The 13046-nt window shown below is 46.9% G+C and overlaps 1 protein-coding gene across 1 annotated transcript; it reads left to right on the top strand.

The window, feature by feature from the left end:
* The first annotated feature begins 2055 nt into the window (after positions 1-2055).
* On the top strand, positions 2056-7600 carry Atp6v1g1 (ATPase H+ transporting V1 subunit G1). Its single transcript, XM_057785209.1, has 3 exons — positions 2056-2249; positions 5767-5867; positions 7315-7600. The coding sequence occupies exons 1-3, from the start codon at positions 2168-2170 to the stop codon at positions 7486-7488; spliced, it is 357 nt and encodes a 118-aa protein (XP_057641192.1). The 5' UTR covers positions 2056-2167; the 3' UTR covers positions 7489-7600.
* The last annotated feature ends 5446 nt before the right edge of the window (positions 7601-13046 follow it).

Below are 13046 nucleotides of genomic sequence, written 5' to 3'. Positions count from 1 at the left end.
TCTGTCTTCTGTCTTGTTTGGAGGAAACAGAGTGTTGCTGCTAGGAGCCAACCTGTCTCTCTGTTATGAAAAGTCTTTTATAATTAAACACTTAAATGCTATATTCCCCAGATCTCTGAGCAGTTGAGGGCTGTTTGTTGGGTATAGATGAGTTATAACTACAGCATAGGACCTGCCTGGAGAGCTGGGTCCAAGCTTAACTGTACTGGCTCTCAACTTAACAGGTGAGATTTATTCTTGTGAAAGACAAAGAAGAAAAAACTGTTTGCAATAGAAGCTTAATGGTAGAACTGACAATAGTGAAGAACAGCTTAATTTTTAAAAATTTTTCTTTACTCTTTTTAATCTATGACTGTCTGTCAGCTTAATATATTTTAAAGCAGGGTTGAATTACATATACAGTGTTTTTGTAAGAGATCTAAGAGTACATACCAATTTAAAATGTGAGACTTACTGTTTTCTTAGTCTGGAATGGATACAATGAACAATTATAACATTTAACAGTAAGTATGCATACATTTACACAGAATTTAAGTTCCACATAAAGTTAAATGAAAAGTGAGCGAGAGGAAGCTGACGTTTCTATCAGGAAAGCAGAGTCATTGCAGGGGAGGAGATGCTCTGTAGGTGGGTCCCTGTGTGTAATGGCACCTTCAGCCAAGGTGAACCATCATGCAAATACACCAAGTGGGCACTCTCTGGCTAGGAGCGGAACCTCAAGAGTCTCTGGCTCCTTCCTTTGTTAAGCTCAAACAAAATGGCAACAACCCTGGTTGCCATGTGGTGTAACTATTCACATTTAACCGTCTGCTGGTGGAAGTAGAAGATGTCAGCCTGTTTCCTACAGGTGAGGCAGAAACGACTGGTTCAGGCCCTTATCCATTTGTCCACAGGATAACGGGGCTGAAAAAGGGCAGTCATGCCACAGGCCCTAGGCTGGAAGGGAACAGTATCCCTAAAAGAATCCATAGATCTGAGGAGCACTGCCCCTCCGCCCCCTGCCCCGCGTGCCCCTTCTCCCCTATCCCCTTCCCTTCTCCCTCCATAACCCAATAAATACACTCTCTACCCAAACTCTCTGCGTGGTTTATCTGTCTGTCTGTCTCCTGCTGAGGCCTCAAGCCACCTGACAGGGCACCCGCTGCTGCCACTTGTGGGACCCACCCCCACCATATCTTTATAAATTATAATACCTAGCACAGCAAAAGGAAACAAAACAGAAAAGGATGGCCCAGAAGTCACAGGGGTGCTTGACTTCATGCTGAGACCCCGTGAGAGTGAGCATGGGCCTGTGCCTTTGCTTTAGTTGGAACCTGGAGCTTCAAACTTCACCCAAAAACTCCCAGGAAGTTTCCTAACTATTGTTCCCTCCCTCCCTCCGTCCCTCCTTCCCCCACCCCCCTCTGAACTTGCTCTGTACACCAGGCTGGCCTTGAAACAGACCCCCCCCCCCAGTCTGGGATTAAAGGCGTGCACCATCCCCACCCACCACTTTCTTTCCTTCCCTCCCTCCCTCCCTCCCTCCCTCCCTCCCTCCCTCCCTCCCTCAGTACTTCCCTCCCTCCCTCTCTCCCCCTCTCCCTCTTCCTCCTTCTCCTCCCCACCTCTTTCTTTTTTTATTCAAAACATGGCCTCACTATGCAATATAGTCAGGCCTTGACCTGAATCCTTGCTGCCTCAGCATCCTGAGTATGGATGCGCTGGGTTTGCAGGTTGTTCCCCTATTGCCAGCACTGCTTGCTAATAGGTTCTAAATTCTGAAGAAGTTCCAGAAAGGTGAGGAGTCTAGCTGAGGAGAAAGGAAATAACCACGTGGCAGGGCTGCCATATAGGGGCAGTACCAGGCAAACAACAACAACAACAAAACCAGCCATTAACAGACATAGAAGGAAAAAGCAGCAGCTGCCCTCCCCACCCCCCTTTCACTGCGCAGGCTCAGTGAACTGCTCAGCAATCCGGTTCCGCCTTGCTCAGCGCTGCCCCACCTCCCGGGAGACACTGGACTCCTAGGCGGTCAGCCTCGGCGCCGGCGCGGGGCGGGGCTTCGGCGCATTGCGCAGGCGCAGATCGTGGGCGTCTGGTCAGCTGACCCAGGGGCCTCTTTAGTGTGTTGAAGCCGTTGATTTAGGCCGTTCTTTCGGCCTTTCGGCCGAGGGACCCCGCAACGATGGCGAGTCAGTCGCAAGGCATCCAGCAGCTGCTGCAGGCCGAGAAGCGGGCGGCCGAGAAGGTGTCCGAGGCCCGCAAGCGTGAGCTCCGGGGCGGGGCGGGATCCCGGGCGGGAGACGGAGGTTAGGCCGCGGGCGGAGGCCGGGGACAGTGTCCGGGCCAGAAGGTGACCGGGCGGTGCCTGGAAGCCGCGAGGTAGTGGGTTTGTTCCAGTGGAGGAGCACATACCAACTAAACAGATGTGTGTAGGTAGTGAAAGGCCAGTGTTGAGAGGGGCAAGGCGGTCAGAAAAGTCATTTTACCACACCGGTCTAACGGGTGTGAGGAGTGGAAGAGGCCAGCAGTGTTTTCACACCTGCTTAGAATGCATCTAACTTCCCCAATACCCTTCCTTCCAGGCAGTGCCATAGCGCCCGCAGATTGGAGCTGGTATTTCATAACGAATTAAAGGAAGCGCTTCATTCAATCAGGCGTTCGTGTTCTTCCGTGAGGGTGTTCCTGTGGCATTCTCTTCCAGCTGTACTCAATCACTGGGAGCCTTCATGGCAGCTTCATTTGGGTTCCTGCAAGCCTTTGCACATTGTTCCCTCAGATTGAAAGTACCTTTTCCGGTGTTCCCCCGGTACCTAAACGGCCAGTCTTTTGGATCTCAGAATGTAGGCAGCTGTTCCCGGGCAGTCTCTCCTGCCCTCAGACAAGTTTGGAAGTCCCTCCCCCAGTTCTTATTTTTGACATAGTATTACAATAAATTTTTGGTTTACCTGGCCCTGTCTCTAGACTAAGCTTTTGGAAACTGGAGACTGTGTCTCTAACTTTATCAGTATACTTACTTACTCCTATTTACAGGTGGAAAAAGCATGACTCATTTGAACAGACTCTAGAAAACAGTATGGGTTTTAGTGGCCTTTCTCATACAAGGAAGTTTTCTTAGTATAAAACTTGTACACATTTATGTGTGTGTGTGTTTGAGGCGGGCTCTCAGAGCTCTGCCTGCTCTGCCCCCAGTGCTGGCGTGAAAGGCATGTGTCACCACGCCCACCCCCAAGTAGACCTTGGTGTGGCTCTGGTAGGAGTTGTGCCCTTCTTTATTTCCTGGGAGAAGTTTTCTGTGAGTGCAGGGCATGGTGTGCAGCCTTTTCTTTTCGGGTGACTTGGCAAGTCTGTCGCCATATTCTTGATCCAGAATTTCCAGAGTGACTTGTTAGTTTGTCCAGAGATGACTCAGGGGCCACAGCAGGTGTGTGTGGGGAAGCATGTGAGACCTTTTGGAGGAGGCGCAGGAACAGATAGATACTTGGACTGGTGGGAAGGACTGACTTGTAGGTTTTCAACCTTTCTCAGTTGCAGGAGCTTGTGTGGGTCAGCTAGCTGTTATTTGCTGGAGGAGTTTGTTTTAAGGGGGTTAGTTTACAGTTAACTCACATAAGACTGTCAATATTGGGAAGAGAGGTGTTGAAAAGAGCTAAAATTTGAAAACTGTCCCTTCTTGATTTGTGAGCACATCTGACTCAGAGCTGGGAAGGAACGGTGTATGGTGTAAAATAATCAAGCCTACGTTTCTCATGAGATCATTACATTGGGACTTTGATTTATTTCATTGGTGTGAAACAAAAACCCTGGTTCCCATTTAGAAGGTCTGAGAAAGACATGATTTAAAAGAAATCTTGGGGGGTCGATGATCATAACTGTAAGTGAGGCTGATCCCAACAGGAGGACACCCAACTTGGGGGCCAACACAGGCTATGAAAACCCAAAAGCGGAGGGGGGGACCTCTGGGAATTGAAGTGTGGTGACCTTGCTTAGTGTGTAGGCTTCCTGGTCCAATGGAATGTGTATTTGTGTGATCTACTGGTATTGATTTTTCAGAAGTCTGTCAATATAACTTTGAAGGTATTTGCCAAAAGGCAGTGGTTGTCTTGTCTTAGTGACTGGTTCAGGGAGCTGTGGAAGTTGGAAATGATGAGTTATGAAATTATCTTGCAGTTTCTGCATAATGGTTAGGCCATGGATGTCTTTGATAGAGTCTTGGTTTGGGAAAGGTCTTCAGCTTTAAATGTAGCCCATGTAGCTGATAGGGGAGAACAGGAGAAGAGAGCTGAAATAAGTACTGTGTTCAAGTGTAGAGTTGCAGAAATAATCCTCGGGGAGTGTAGGGAAACTGTTTCAGACTTGTCAGACAGTACTGATGTCACAGTCGTCATTACAGGCCCAGAAGTCTCCTAATCTGAGGGAAGTTAGTTCACTTTCTTTTGTCCACTTGGGTAGAGTGGGCCTTAGACAATTGATAATACAGTGATGTCTTGATTTTTATAAAGATACGCTTGATTTTTATAAAGATGCATGCTGTCTTTTGCTATAAATTACTTAACCTATTTAAGCTAATCTAGAATTCTCTGTTGATGAAACTTGGCACAGTGGCATACACCTGTAGTCCTAGCACGTGGGAGACAGAGGCAGGCAGATCTCTGTGAGTTCCAGGCCCACCTGGTCTGTGAATAGTGAATTTCAGGACACTCAAGGCTACACAGATCTCTCTCTCTCTCCCTCTCTCCCTCTCTCCCTCCCTCCCTCCCTCCCTCCCTCCCTCCCTCCCTCCCTCTCTCTCTCTCTCTCTCTCTCTCTCTCTCTCCCCTCTCTCCCCTCTCTCTTCTCCCCCCCCCCCAGTTGACTGTTGACTCTTGGCTGAACTTATATTCTGACAACTTGGAGACTTTGCAAATCCATGTTAAGCTGCTGTCTTCCAGAGACCCGAACCCCTGCTTCTCTTCCCTCCTAGCTGTGTGTGTGTGTGTATGTGTGTGTGTGTGTGTGTGTGTGTGCACTTAGCATTCTCCCCAGACCCGGCTTTGCCTCTGCCACAGCCCTGGTGCCTGTTTCCACTACTACGTCACCTCTTTCCTTAACTGCATTTAGGTGATGTTCCCTGAGTGTGTTAGTTTCCAGCAGACTCCTAAGACCTGCAGTTGTAGCAGTGACACAGCTAGCTGTTGACTATTGGGATGAGGAAGAGCTCCCCAGACGGCTGTCACCCATCTCATGTTACCAGACTGTTAATAGTTGAGACTGAGGCTGTGCTGACATTCCACAGCGTGCCTCCGTTTTCACAGGTTCCCTTTGGAGTGTGTGTGCAGTCCTGGGTACTGAACTGAGGTCTTCATGCACTGCTCACAACTCTAAAGGGCATTCCTGTGCTGTCTCCACTTACAGGCTAGAGGCAGAACCTACATTGTAATTTAGATCTGTATTCCCTCTTTCCTGTCTGTCTCTCGGGTGTTTTTATTATTATTATCTCTTGCTTGCTTATCTATGTATGATCTATCTGTCTGTCTGTCTGTCTATCTATTTCTTTATTTATTTTGAGACAGAGTTTCTCTATGTAACAGCCCTAGCTGTCCTGGAACTTGCTTTGTAGACCAGGCTGGCCTTGAACTCACAGAGATCCACCTGCCTGTGCCTTCTGAGTGTGAGTGCTGGGATTAACGGTGCACATCCCCACTGCCTAACATTAATTATTTTCATCATGTTAAGATTCATCAGCAGCATCTACTTGCTGTTCTGCTTTGAAATACTTCCTGATGTCTTTCTCTTTAAAAACAGGAAAGAACCGGAGGCTGAAGCAGGCCAAAGAAGAAGCCCAGGCTGAGATTGAACAGTATCGCCTGCAGAGGGAGAAGGAGTTCAAGGCCAAGGAAGCTGCGGTGGGCCTCTGTTTCTTTTCATTATTGCCTTACTTTCTTGTGTAGTATGAAAATACTCTGCATAGCCTGGAGACTAATGCAATTTTGAGGGGTTTGGGTTTGTCTGTTTTTGATGGTGCCGGGGATTGGGATTGCATCCTTGGCCTTTGCCTGCTATAATGTTCTCTGCTACCAGGACCCTACCCACTATCCACACCCCTGTTTATTATGTGGTTTGTTTGATACTTAGCTTGTCTCTTGAAATGGTTACTTTTATTTACTGTTTCAGGGTCTAGTCTTCATTTATTTTGTTGTTTAGCAATCTTTTAGGGAAAGACAGAAACTGGTAGGCTCTGACCCTGCCTTCATAGAGTTTAGCTTACATTAAGTCCTACGAACCTACAGCTCTGAAGACTGCTGTGACATCTAAATGTGAACAAAATAGATCCTGCACCTCAGTAAAGAGCAGAGTTTATCACTGTGGTAGGCAACAATGATGCATAAGATGATGCACTGAGAGATCTTGGGGGCAACAAAGGATGCACATGAATTTGTAGAACGGGGAGGGGAATGGAGCTGGTGGTGTTCCATACAGTTAACAGTGGTTCACAGTTCATTGACTTAGTTAAAAACCCAGGTGAAAGGTTGAGTTTTCCCTCATCCAGGTGTTGGGGTGACTGCTCTGAGCTCTTCTCATTCCTGTCTTCATTTCTGTGCTTCATTCTCAAGCCCTGCGTGGTGCTCTCCAATGGTTTTAGGCCTATACTTATCCAGGCCAAGGTCCAGTTATCATGGGCACCTGTGCCTGCTTCTTAGCATTAAGAAGTAACACAGGCTTCCATTTTCTTTGCACTTGGCAGTCACAAAGAGCATTAAGCATGCACTGTTCCTCTTGGCAGATTGGTACTATAAATTGTTACACCGCACACTAAATTCTCTGTCAGAGCAGCCATCTTGTGTCCACATGCACCACAGTTGCTTGTGGGATGCTGTCAGTGAGGTTATAAAACACTGTGCATTTCTAGTGTAATCAGTTTCAGTTGTTGAGGTTCGTGTGTGCACTTGGCTGGTTGCAGCACTACTGTTGCTACCGCTGGGCCCTGAACTGTGTGAATCCCTTCCTCTGTATGGACTCTGGTTTTCTTCTTGTGCTCTCACCTCACAAGTAGCTGGGATCACAAGTGTGCACACTGTGGGTGGTGCCGTAGTTGTTGACTCTTTAGGTTGGTTCCAGTCTTTACTAAGGCTGTGTACTAGACCTTGGAACACTGCCGTGGATAGCAGTGAGCTCTGCTGGAGGGCCTGGTTTGTCACATAGCTTTGCTCATGGGTTATTTTGCCTGCCATCGAAATATTGCCTTCTTGTTAAGGAACTGGGGCTTTCCCATAAGCCAGGAGGTTGCTTGTTAAGTGGCTCAAGCACAGAATCTTCCTGATGTCCCCTTGTATCCCATCTTCTCCACTGCAGGCACTGGGGTCCCACGGCAGTTGTAGCAGTGAGGTGGAGAAGGAGACCCAGGAGAAGATGACCGTCCTCCAGAACTACTTCCAGCAGAACCGGGATGAAGTCCTTGATAACCTCTTGGCCTTTGTGTGTGACATCCGGCCAGAAATCCATGAAAATTACCGCATAAACGGATAAGCGGTGGAGACTCCTGCTCTGTGGTTGGCATGGGAGATGCTCTCACAGAACAGGAACATCTCCCCAGAGCTGAGTTCTGGAAGGCATTAAATTATTTCTCTATGCTATTGTAGCTCCCTTCACTTTTTGAGAGTATCAAATCTAGCTTTTTGTACAACTTAGTCAGTACCTGAAGTTTCATCTTTTTATGTGTGTCTTTAAGGAGTATATTTCCTGTGTGTTAGTGCAAGCAGCAGGTATCACTGTTGATTTATCTTTTATTGGTATAGTAGAAAAAAAATCAATTCTTTGAAGAAAGAAAGGGAGTAAATTGTTCCCTTCTACTTTCTTAAAGGTCAGGGGCGTTCTCTATGAAAAAGTAGTAGATAGCATTTGTAACTCCTGGGAAGCAGCAGCCAGCCTTACAGCAGTCCATACTGGCTGGTTTAGGACAGTGAATAGCTTCTTCAGGTTGCTGTTAGTGTAGCTTAACCCAAATTACTAGATGCTAGGACTCAAGAATGTCTTACGTGTTACTTGGTTTGCTTGTAATCATTTAAAAGTAAAACTGTCTTGCCTTTCATCCCTCTGGCTCCTCTTTGTGATAATGCAAAGTGCATCTTGACTGGATGTTGAATAGAATTTCATTTAGGACTCAACATGTGTTGGATTTGTATACATTACTAGTAAATACTCGTGTTCACTTTATTCAGAAGGAAATTGCTTGTGCTTTGATCCTCTGTTTTTAAAAGCAGCAAGCAACTGAAGAGCTTGTAGTTTGCCTTTTGTCTAGAGCAGTGGTTGAGAACCACCTTTGGGTGTCAACGACCCTTTCACAGTGTTGTGTGTCAGATATCCTGCATATCAGATACCTACATTAAGATTTGTAACAGTAGCATGATTATAGTTACGAAGTAGCAATGAAAATAATTTCATGGTTGGGGTCACCACAACACAAGGAACTGTATTAAAGGGCCGCAGCATCAGGAAGGGTGAGAGCCACTGCTCTAGAGGGCCTTGTGTTAGCCAGCCTTGGGCAAATGAGCATGCCTCTCTGGTGAGCAGAGTGAGTGTGGCTAACTTGACTGGCCTGGTGGCCCTCTTGAGGCTAACAGTCTTTCCTTGGTTGCAGAGTAATTTGTGGTGGGTAAAACAGTCAAAAGACATCAGGGGCTTCCTTTTCATGCAGCAGTCTGAGCTGGTAAGCACATAGTTTTCTGTGCCTCTGGGTTTGCTCGTAGGCCACTTCTGGTCTCTGGTCACTATTCTGGTGTGTGTGTGTGTGTGTGTGTGTGTGTGTGTGTGTGTGTGTTTTAAATAGTTGAAGGCCCCTGGTTTACTGCCTCAGTTTTCCTTAGACTTGCCACTGCCCTGGAGCTGCTTGCTGCTTGTCTGTTGTCTGGCTCAGCAGTGCAGATGGAGAGAGTGGGCTACTTGATTGAGGTGTCAGTCTCTCCTGCTTGCACCACTTTCTTATCTTGCAGCTTCACAGGGCATGGTTTGCTTTTCTGTCTTTGCCCAAGGGTTGGTCCTTAGTCTTCTGCATTTCTTTAGTGAGACCATTACCGTTTCCGAATTTTACCACCCACATTGTTTTCTCCATCCCATCTCTTCCAGTCATCAAATTGCTTTTTTGGACTTTTATTCTATCTGTGCAGTCACGATTTCTCTCCTTGTTAATTTGTTCCAATGCACCATTTTAAGACTTCAGTCTCCATCTGCTAAGTGTAAAGGTTTCTAACTTTTACCTGTTGCCACCTTTGCTTCTCCGATACTGGAGGAACATCAACAACATTGGTCCTCACTGGTTTAGACCTGTGTACTGTGGTACTGAGGAACACTGGATAAGTACTCATAACACTGAGCTACATTCTCAGCCTTGATTTTTTTTTTTCTCTCAGGTAGCATCTCAGTATGCACCTTTGGATGGCCTAGAACTTGTTATATAGACTCTTGCCTCTGCCTTCCCAGTGCTCGGATTACTTCCCAGTGCTGATTACTCTAAACTTAGCCTTTACACTCTTTTTTTTTTTTTTTTTTTCTCTGTGGTTTTGGAGCCTGTCCTGGAACTAGCTCTTGTAGACCAGGCTGGTCTTGAACTCCCAGAGATCCTCCTGCCTCTGCCTCCCGAATGCTGGGATTAAAGGCGTGCGCCACCACCGCCCGGCTAGCCTTACACCGTTACCTTGCTGCCCAGTATGTTTATCCTGTATTATTAGGATTGCACTACAAGCCAAGCAGCTCAGGGTTGATGGCACAGAATCCAACAGAATGTAACATTTCAAAAGAGGAGTGGAGTCAGTGGTCAGGCAAGAGGCACAGGTGAACATGAGCAGGCGAGGGTTTGGTGATTTCAGGGGGAGTCACTTAAGTGCTTCGAAGAACGGCTGTGGAGAGAGATGATATGGTTGATGGAGCATGGTTTGGGAAAGGAGTAGAGCAAGGTGACTGACAGATGGTATTTTGGGAGTAGTGGTATTCCTGAGGTTTCTAGAGGTTTTGATGTCAAGAGAGTGGGATTTCCTCTAGTCCTCAATCCGGATTGATGTTCCCAGGCATTTGGAGGTGATTGGTTTCTCCCAGGCAAGTTGAATCAAGGGTGGGGTCAGAAGTGAGCTTGCTTGAAAGCTCCAGCTTTAGGAAAGTAAAAGGGAAAGGGCTTCTGCGCAGTGCACTGTAGGAACGAACACCTGAAAGGCTCTCAGCCCTACAGACCTGTTGGTGTGTGGGCTCTGGGGCAGAGTAAACCTGAGATTCACACAGCGTTGTGTGGGATTTATCCCCATTTGAGCATAAAAATAATGAAATATGGGTGTGTATGTATAGACACAGAATGTGTATGTAAATCTGGAAAAAGAAACACTGACTTTTGAAGAGACCTGGTTTGGCTTCAACGGGAGGAGTTTTCCTTGGGTTGGTGTAATATTTTATTTTTTATTAGAGGCGTGTTTAGCAATGTCCTGGTCTCCACCCACTAGATGATCTAATTCTCCCTCAGTAGTGATAAGCAAAAATGTGTCTGAACATTCCCATAACTCCTGGGTGCCAGAATTATCCCCAGATCAGAACTGTTGTCTACAGTAACAAGAAAAGAATTATTAAAAATACATCAAAGCACTACATATGGTGCCTGGACCATTCTAGGTGCTCAGCAAATGTTTCCTGTTTCTGAAATACAACAAAGACCTACTTCTTAAAAGTTTGATACAAGCTGAGTTTCTTGGGGGCAGCTGTTGGACATGTGGTGAGTGGGTGTTGAGGCCGTTCTACTGTGTGCCTTCACCTCAGCGCAGCCTGCACCATTGCAGAGGTAGGAGAGGACGCAAGAGCCAGTTCTTAGCTTCAGTCCTTAGATAACACCTGTACATGTTTGTTAGTGACCCAGCCTACTGCAGGGGACTGAGGAACGAGGGAGCTATGGACAGTGAGATGTGTCTGGTACAGTTGATTGTAGACAGAGACTGCTTGTTTGTTTCCCAACTGCCCAGACCTGAAATATCACACACAAACTGTATTAACTACAATACTGTTTTTCCAATGATTAGCTTATTTCTAGCTAGCTCTTATATCTTGAATGAACACATTTTTGTTATTTTATATTTAACCGTGAGGTTCGTGGTTTACTGGTAAGGTTCTGGCTTGCAGCTGACATTTGTCTCCTTTGACAGGTACATAGCATCTCCTTGACTCCACTCTCTATCTACCAACCTGACTATATCCTGCCCTGCCATAGGCCCTTAGCAGCTTCTTTATTTACCAGTGGTATTCACAGCATAGTGAGGGGAAGGAATCCCACATCAGTTGATGATGACAGGTTTCTCCATGTTAGCCTATGCATTAAGAATGTTTGCTTATATATTAACCAATACTTTAAAGTTTTTAAAAAAGTATTTAAAAAACATGTTCACCACATTTGGTGCCGGGTACCCACAAAGCCTAGAAGAGGGAGTCAGTCTCTGGCCTGGAGCTGTCAGCAGTTTTAAGCTGCCATTTAGGTGCCGGGAATGGAGCCTTGGTCCTCTGGAAGAGCAGCAGCCAGTGCTCTGAACCACTGGGCTGTCTCCAGCCCCAGTGCTCTGAACCGCTGGGCTGTCTGTCTCCAGCCCCAGTGCTCTGAACCTCTGGGCTGTCTCCTGCCCCAGTGCTCTGAACTGCTGAGCTGTCTCCAGCCCCAGTGCTTTGAACCGCTGGGTTGTCTCTCCAGTCCTTAACCAACTGACTGCTTGGCAACTTTTACCAGATTTTAGGTATGGGCATTAAGGAACCAGGCAAGGGTTTATGTGGTAGAGCCAAGATCTTCAGTGCCTTTAAGCATCTTTGCCATAGCTCGTTAGTCTCTGCTGAGCTTTCTGTGTATCTTGTTCTGGTATCTTTTCTGTGTTCATCCTCTCCAACCCCCACCCCACCCCACCCCACCCCACCCATGTTGTTCATCAGTAGTTACACAAGTTTCCTAGAAAGGATGTCCCAATTACTTGTTACAAACATGAGAACATTCTGTTTGATGCCATAGCTTAGCCTTCCTCACAGTCTCTTATAGAAGGCATAAAATAGCTTAAAGTCACATTGTGTAACCTTGTGGGTAATCTTGACAGTTTCCTGAATGCCCACTCACTTGGAGTGGTGGGAACTCAAGAGAGAAGAAGTAATTTACACTCATATCCTAATCACTGCAAGCAACTAGTGGGAAGGCTCATTCTGTTCTGAGGCCTTTAGATCCTGCAGGTTAGAGGTGTGACCTCTATGCATGAGAAAAGCCAGGCCCAGAGGCTTGCAGGATGTCTTAGGTCACAGAACAAGGAAGGGACAGAGCCAGGTCAGAGCAGCTCCACTGCATGCTCTACTCACCTGCCCCTAGGCCAGGGAGGCAATGCCTGCAATACACAGTCTGCATTTCTGGGCACATTCAGCCTGTCTCCACTCAAGATGATTAATAGTACCAGAAATCAACTGAAGCTGTCCTTCCAAAGGTTGGCGCTCTGATGAGTTTTGCATGCCTCTCATTTTTCACCCCCCCCCCCCCTTTAGGAGCAATGTGGCAGATGCCAAGATATTTTTTTCCACGTCAGTTTATCTCCCATCACTTCAGTGGCTCTGGAGTTCCTGCCAAAGCTTGTGTACTGCAAAGCAGCTCTAGCTTTGCTCTGGTCTTCTCCCTGTGCAGTTAGGCAGCCGGGCACAGTCTTTATGGGAAGATTTGGCTGGTGACTTTGGGAGAAGATACGGTTTCTCTGGCTCATAATGTCAAGTGGTGCTGACTAGCTCCTGCATCAAGTGTGAATGTAATGACACTCTTACTGCTGGGGGCCACCCACCCACCTCCGCCTCTTTCTACTTGGAAGAAGGGAAGAGTGGCGGCATTCTGACCAGTCAGCAACACCTGCAGATCACTTCAGAAGAGAAGCCGGGCTGATTACACAGAGCCCACAAAGGGGCTTCTTGTCATCTTCTGTGGTTTTTAAGGAAGAAAAGAGTCACACATACTAGTTGAACCCCTGCTCAGCCATGTAGGAATTCTGTGACTCCACTCCGTTTGTCCCTAGTACCTGCCGCTGGCTCTTGGCATTCTGCAGCTCTTG

The sequence above is a fragment of the Chionomys nivalis genome, chromosome 11, assembly GCF_950005125.1.
Source record: "Chionomys nivalis chromosome 11, mChiNiv1.1, whole genome shotgun sequence".
In the NCBI taxonomy this organism is placed as follows: domain Eukaryota; kingdom Metazoa; phylum Chordata; class Mammalia; order Rodentia; family Cricetidae; genus Chionomys; species Chionomys nivalis.
Note: the sequence above shows the minus strand (reverse complement) of the source record. Positions and strands in the feature narration are given on the sequence as shown.

Excerpts from the sequence above, each read along its gene's own strand:
- Atp6v1g1 (XM_057785209.1), top strand. The coding sequence starts at position 2,168 with ATGGCGAGTCAGTCGCAAGGCATCCAGCAGCTGCTGCAGGCCGAGAAG. Across the intron at positions 2,250-5,766 it reads GGTGTCCGAGGCCCGCAAGC|GAAAGAACCGGAGGCTGAAG; the intron begins GTGAGCTCCGGG and ends CTTTAAAAACAG. Across the intron at positions 5,868-7,314 it reads TCAAGGCCAAGGAAGCTGCG|GCACTGGGGTCCCACGGCAG; the intron begins GTGGGCCTCTGT and ends TCTCCACTGCAG.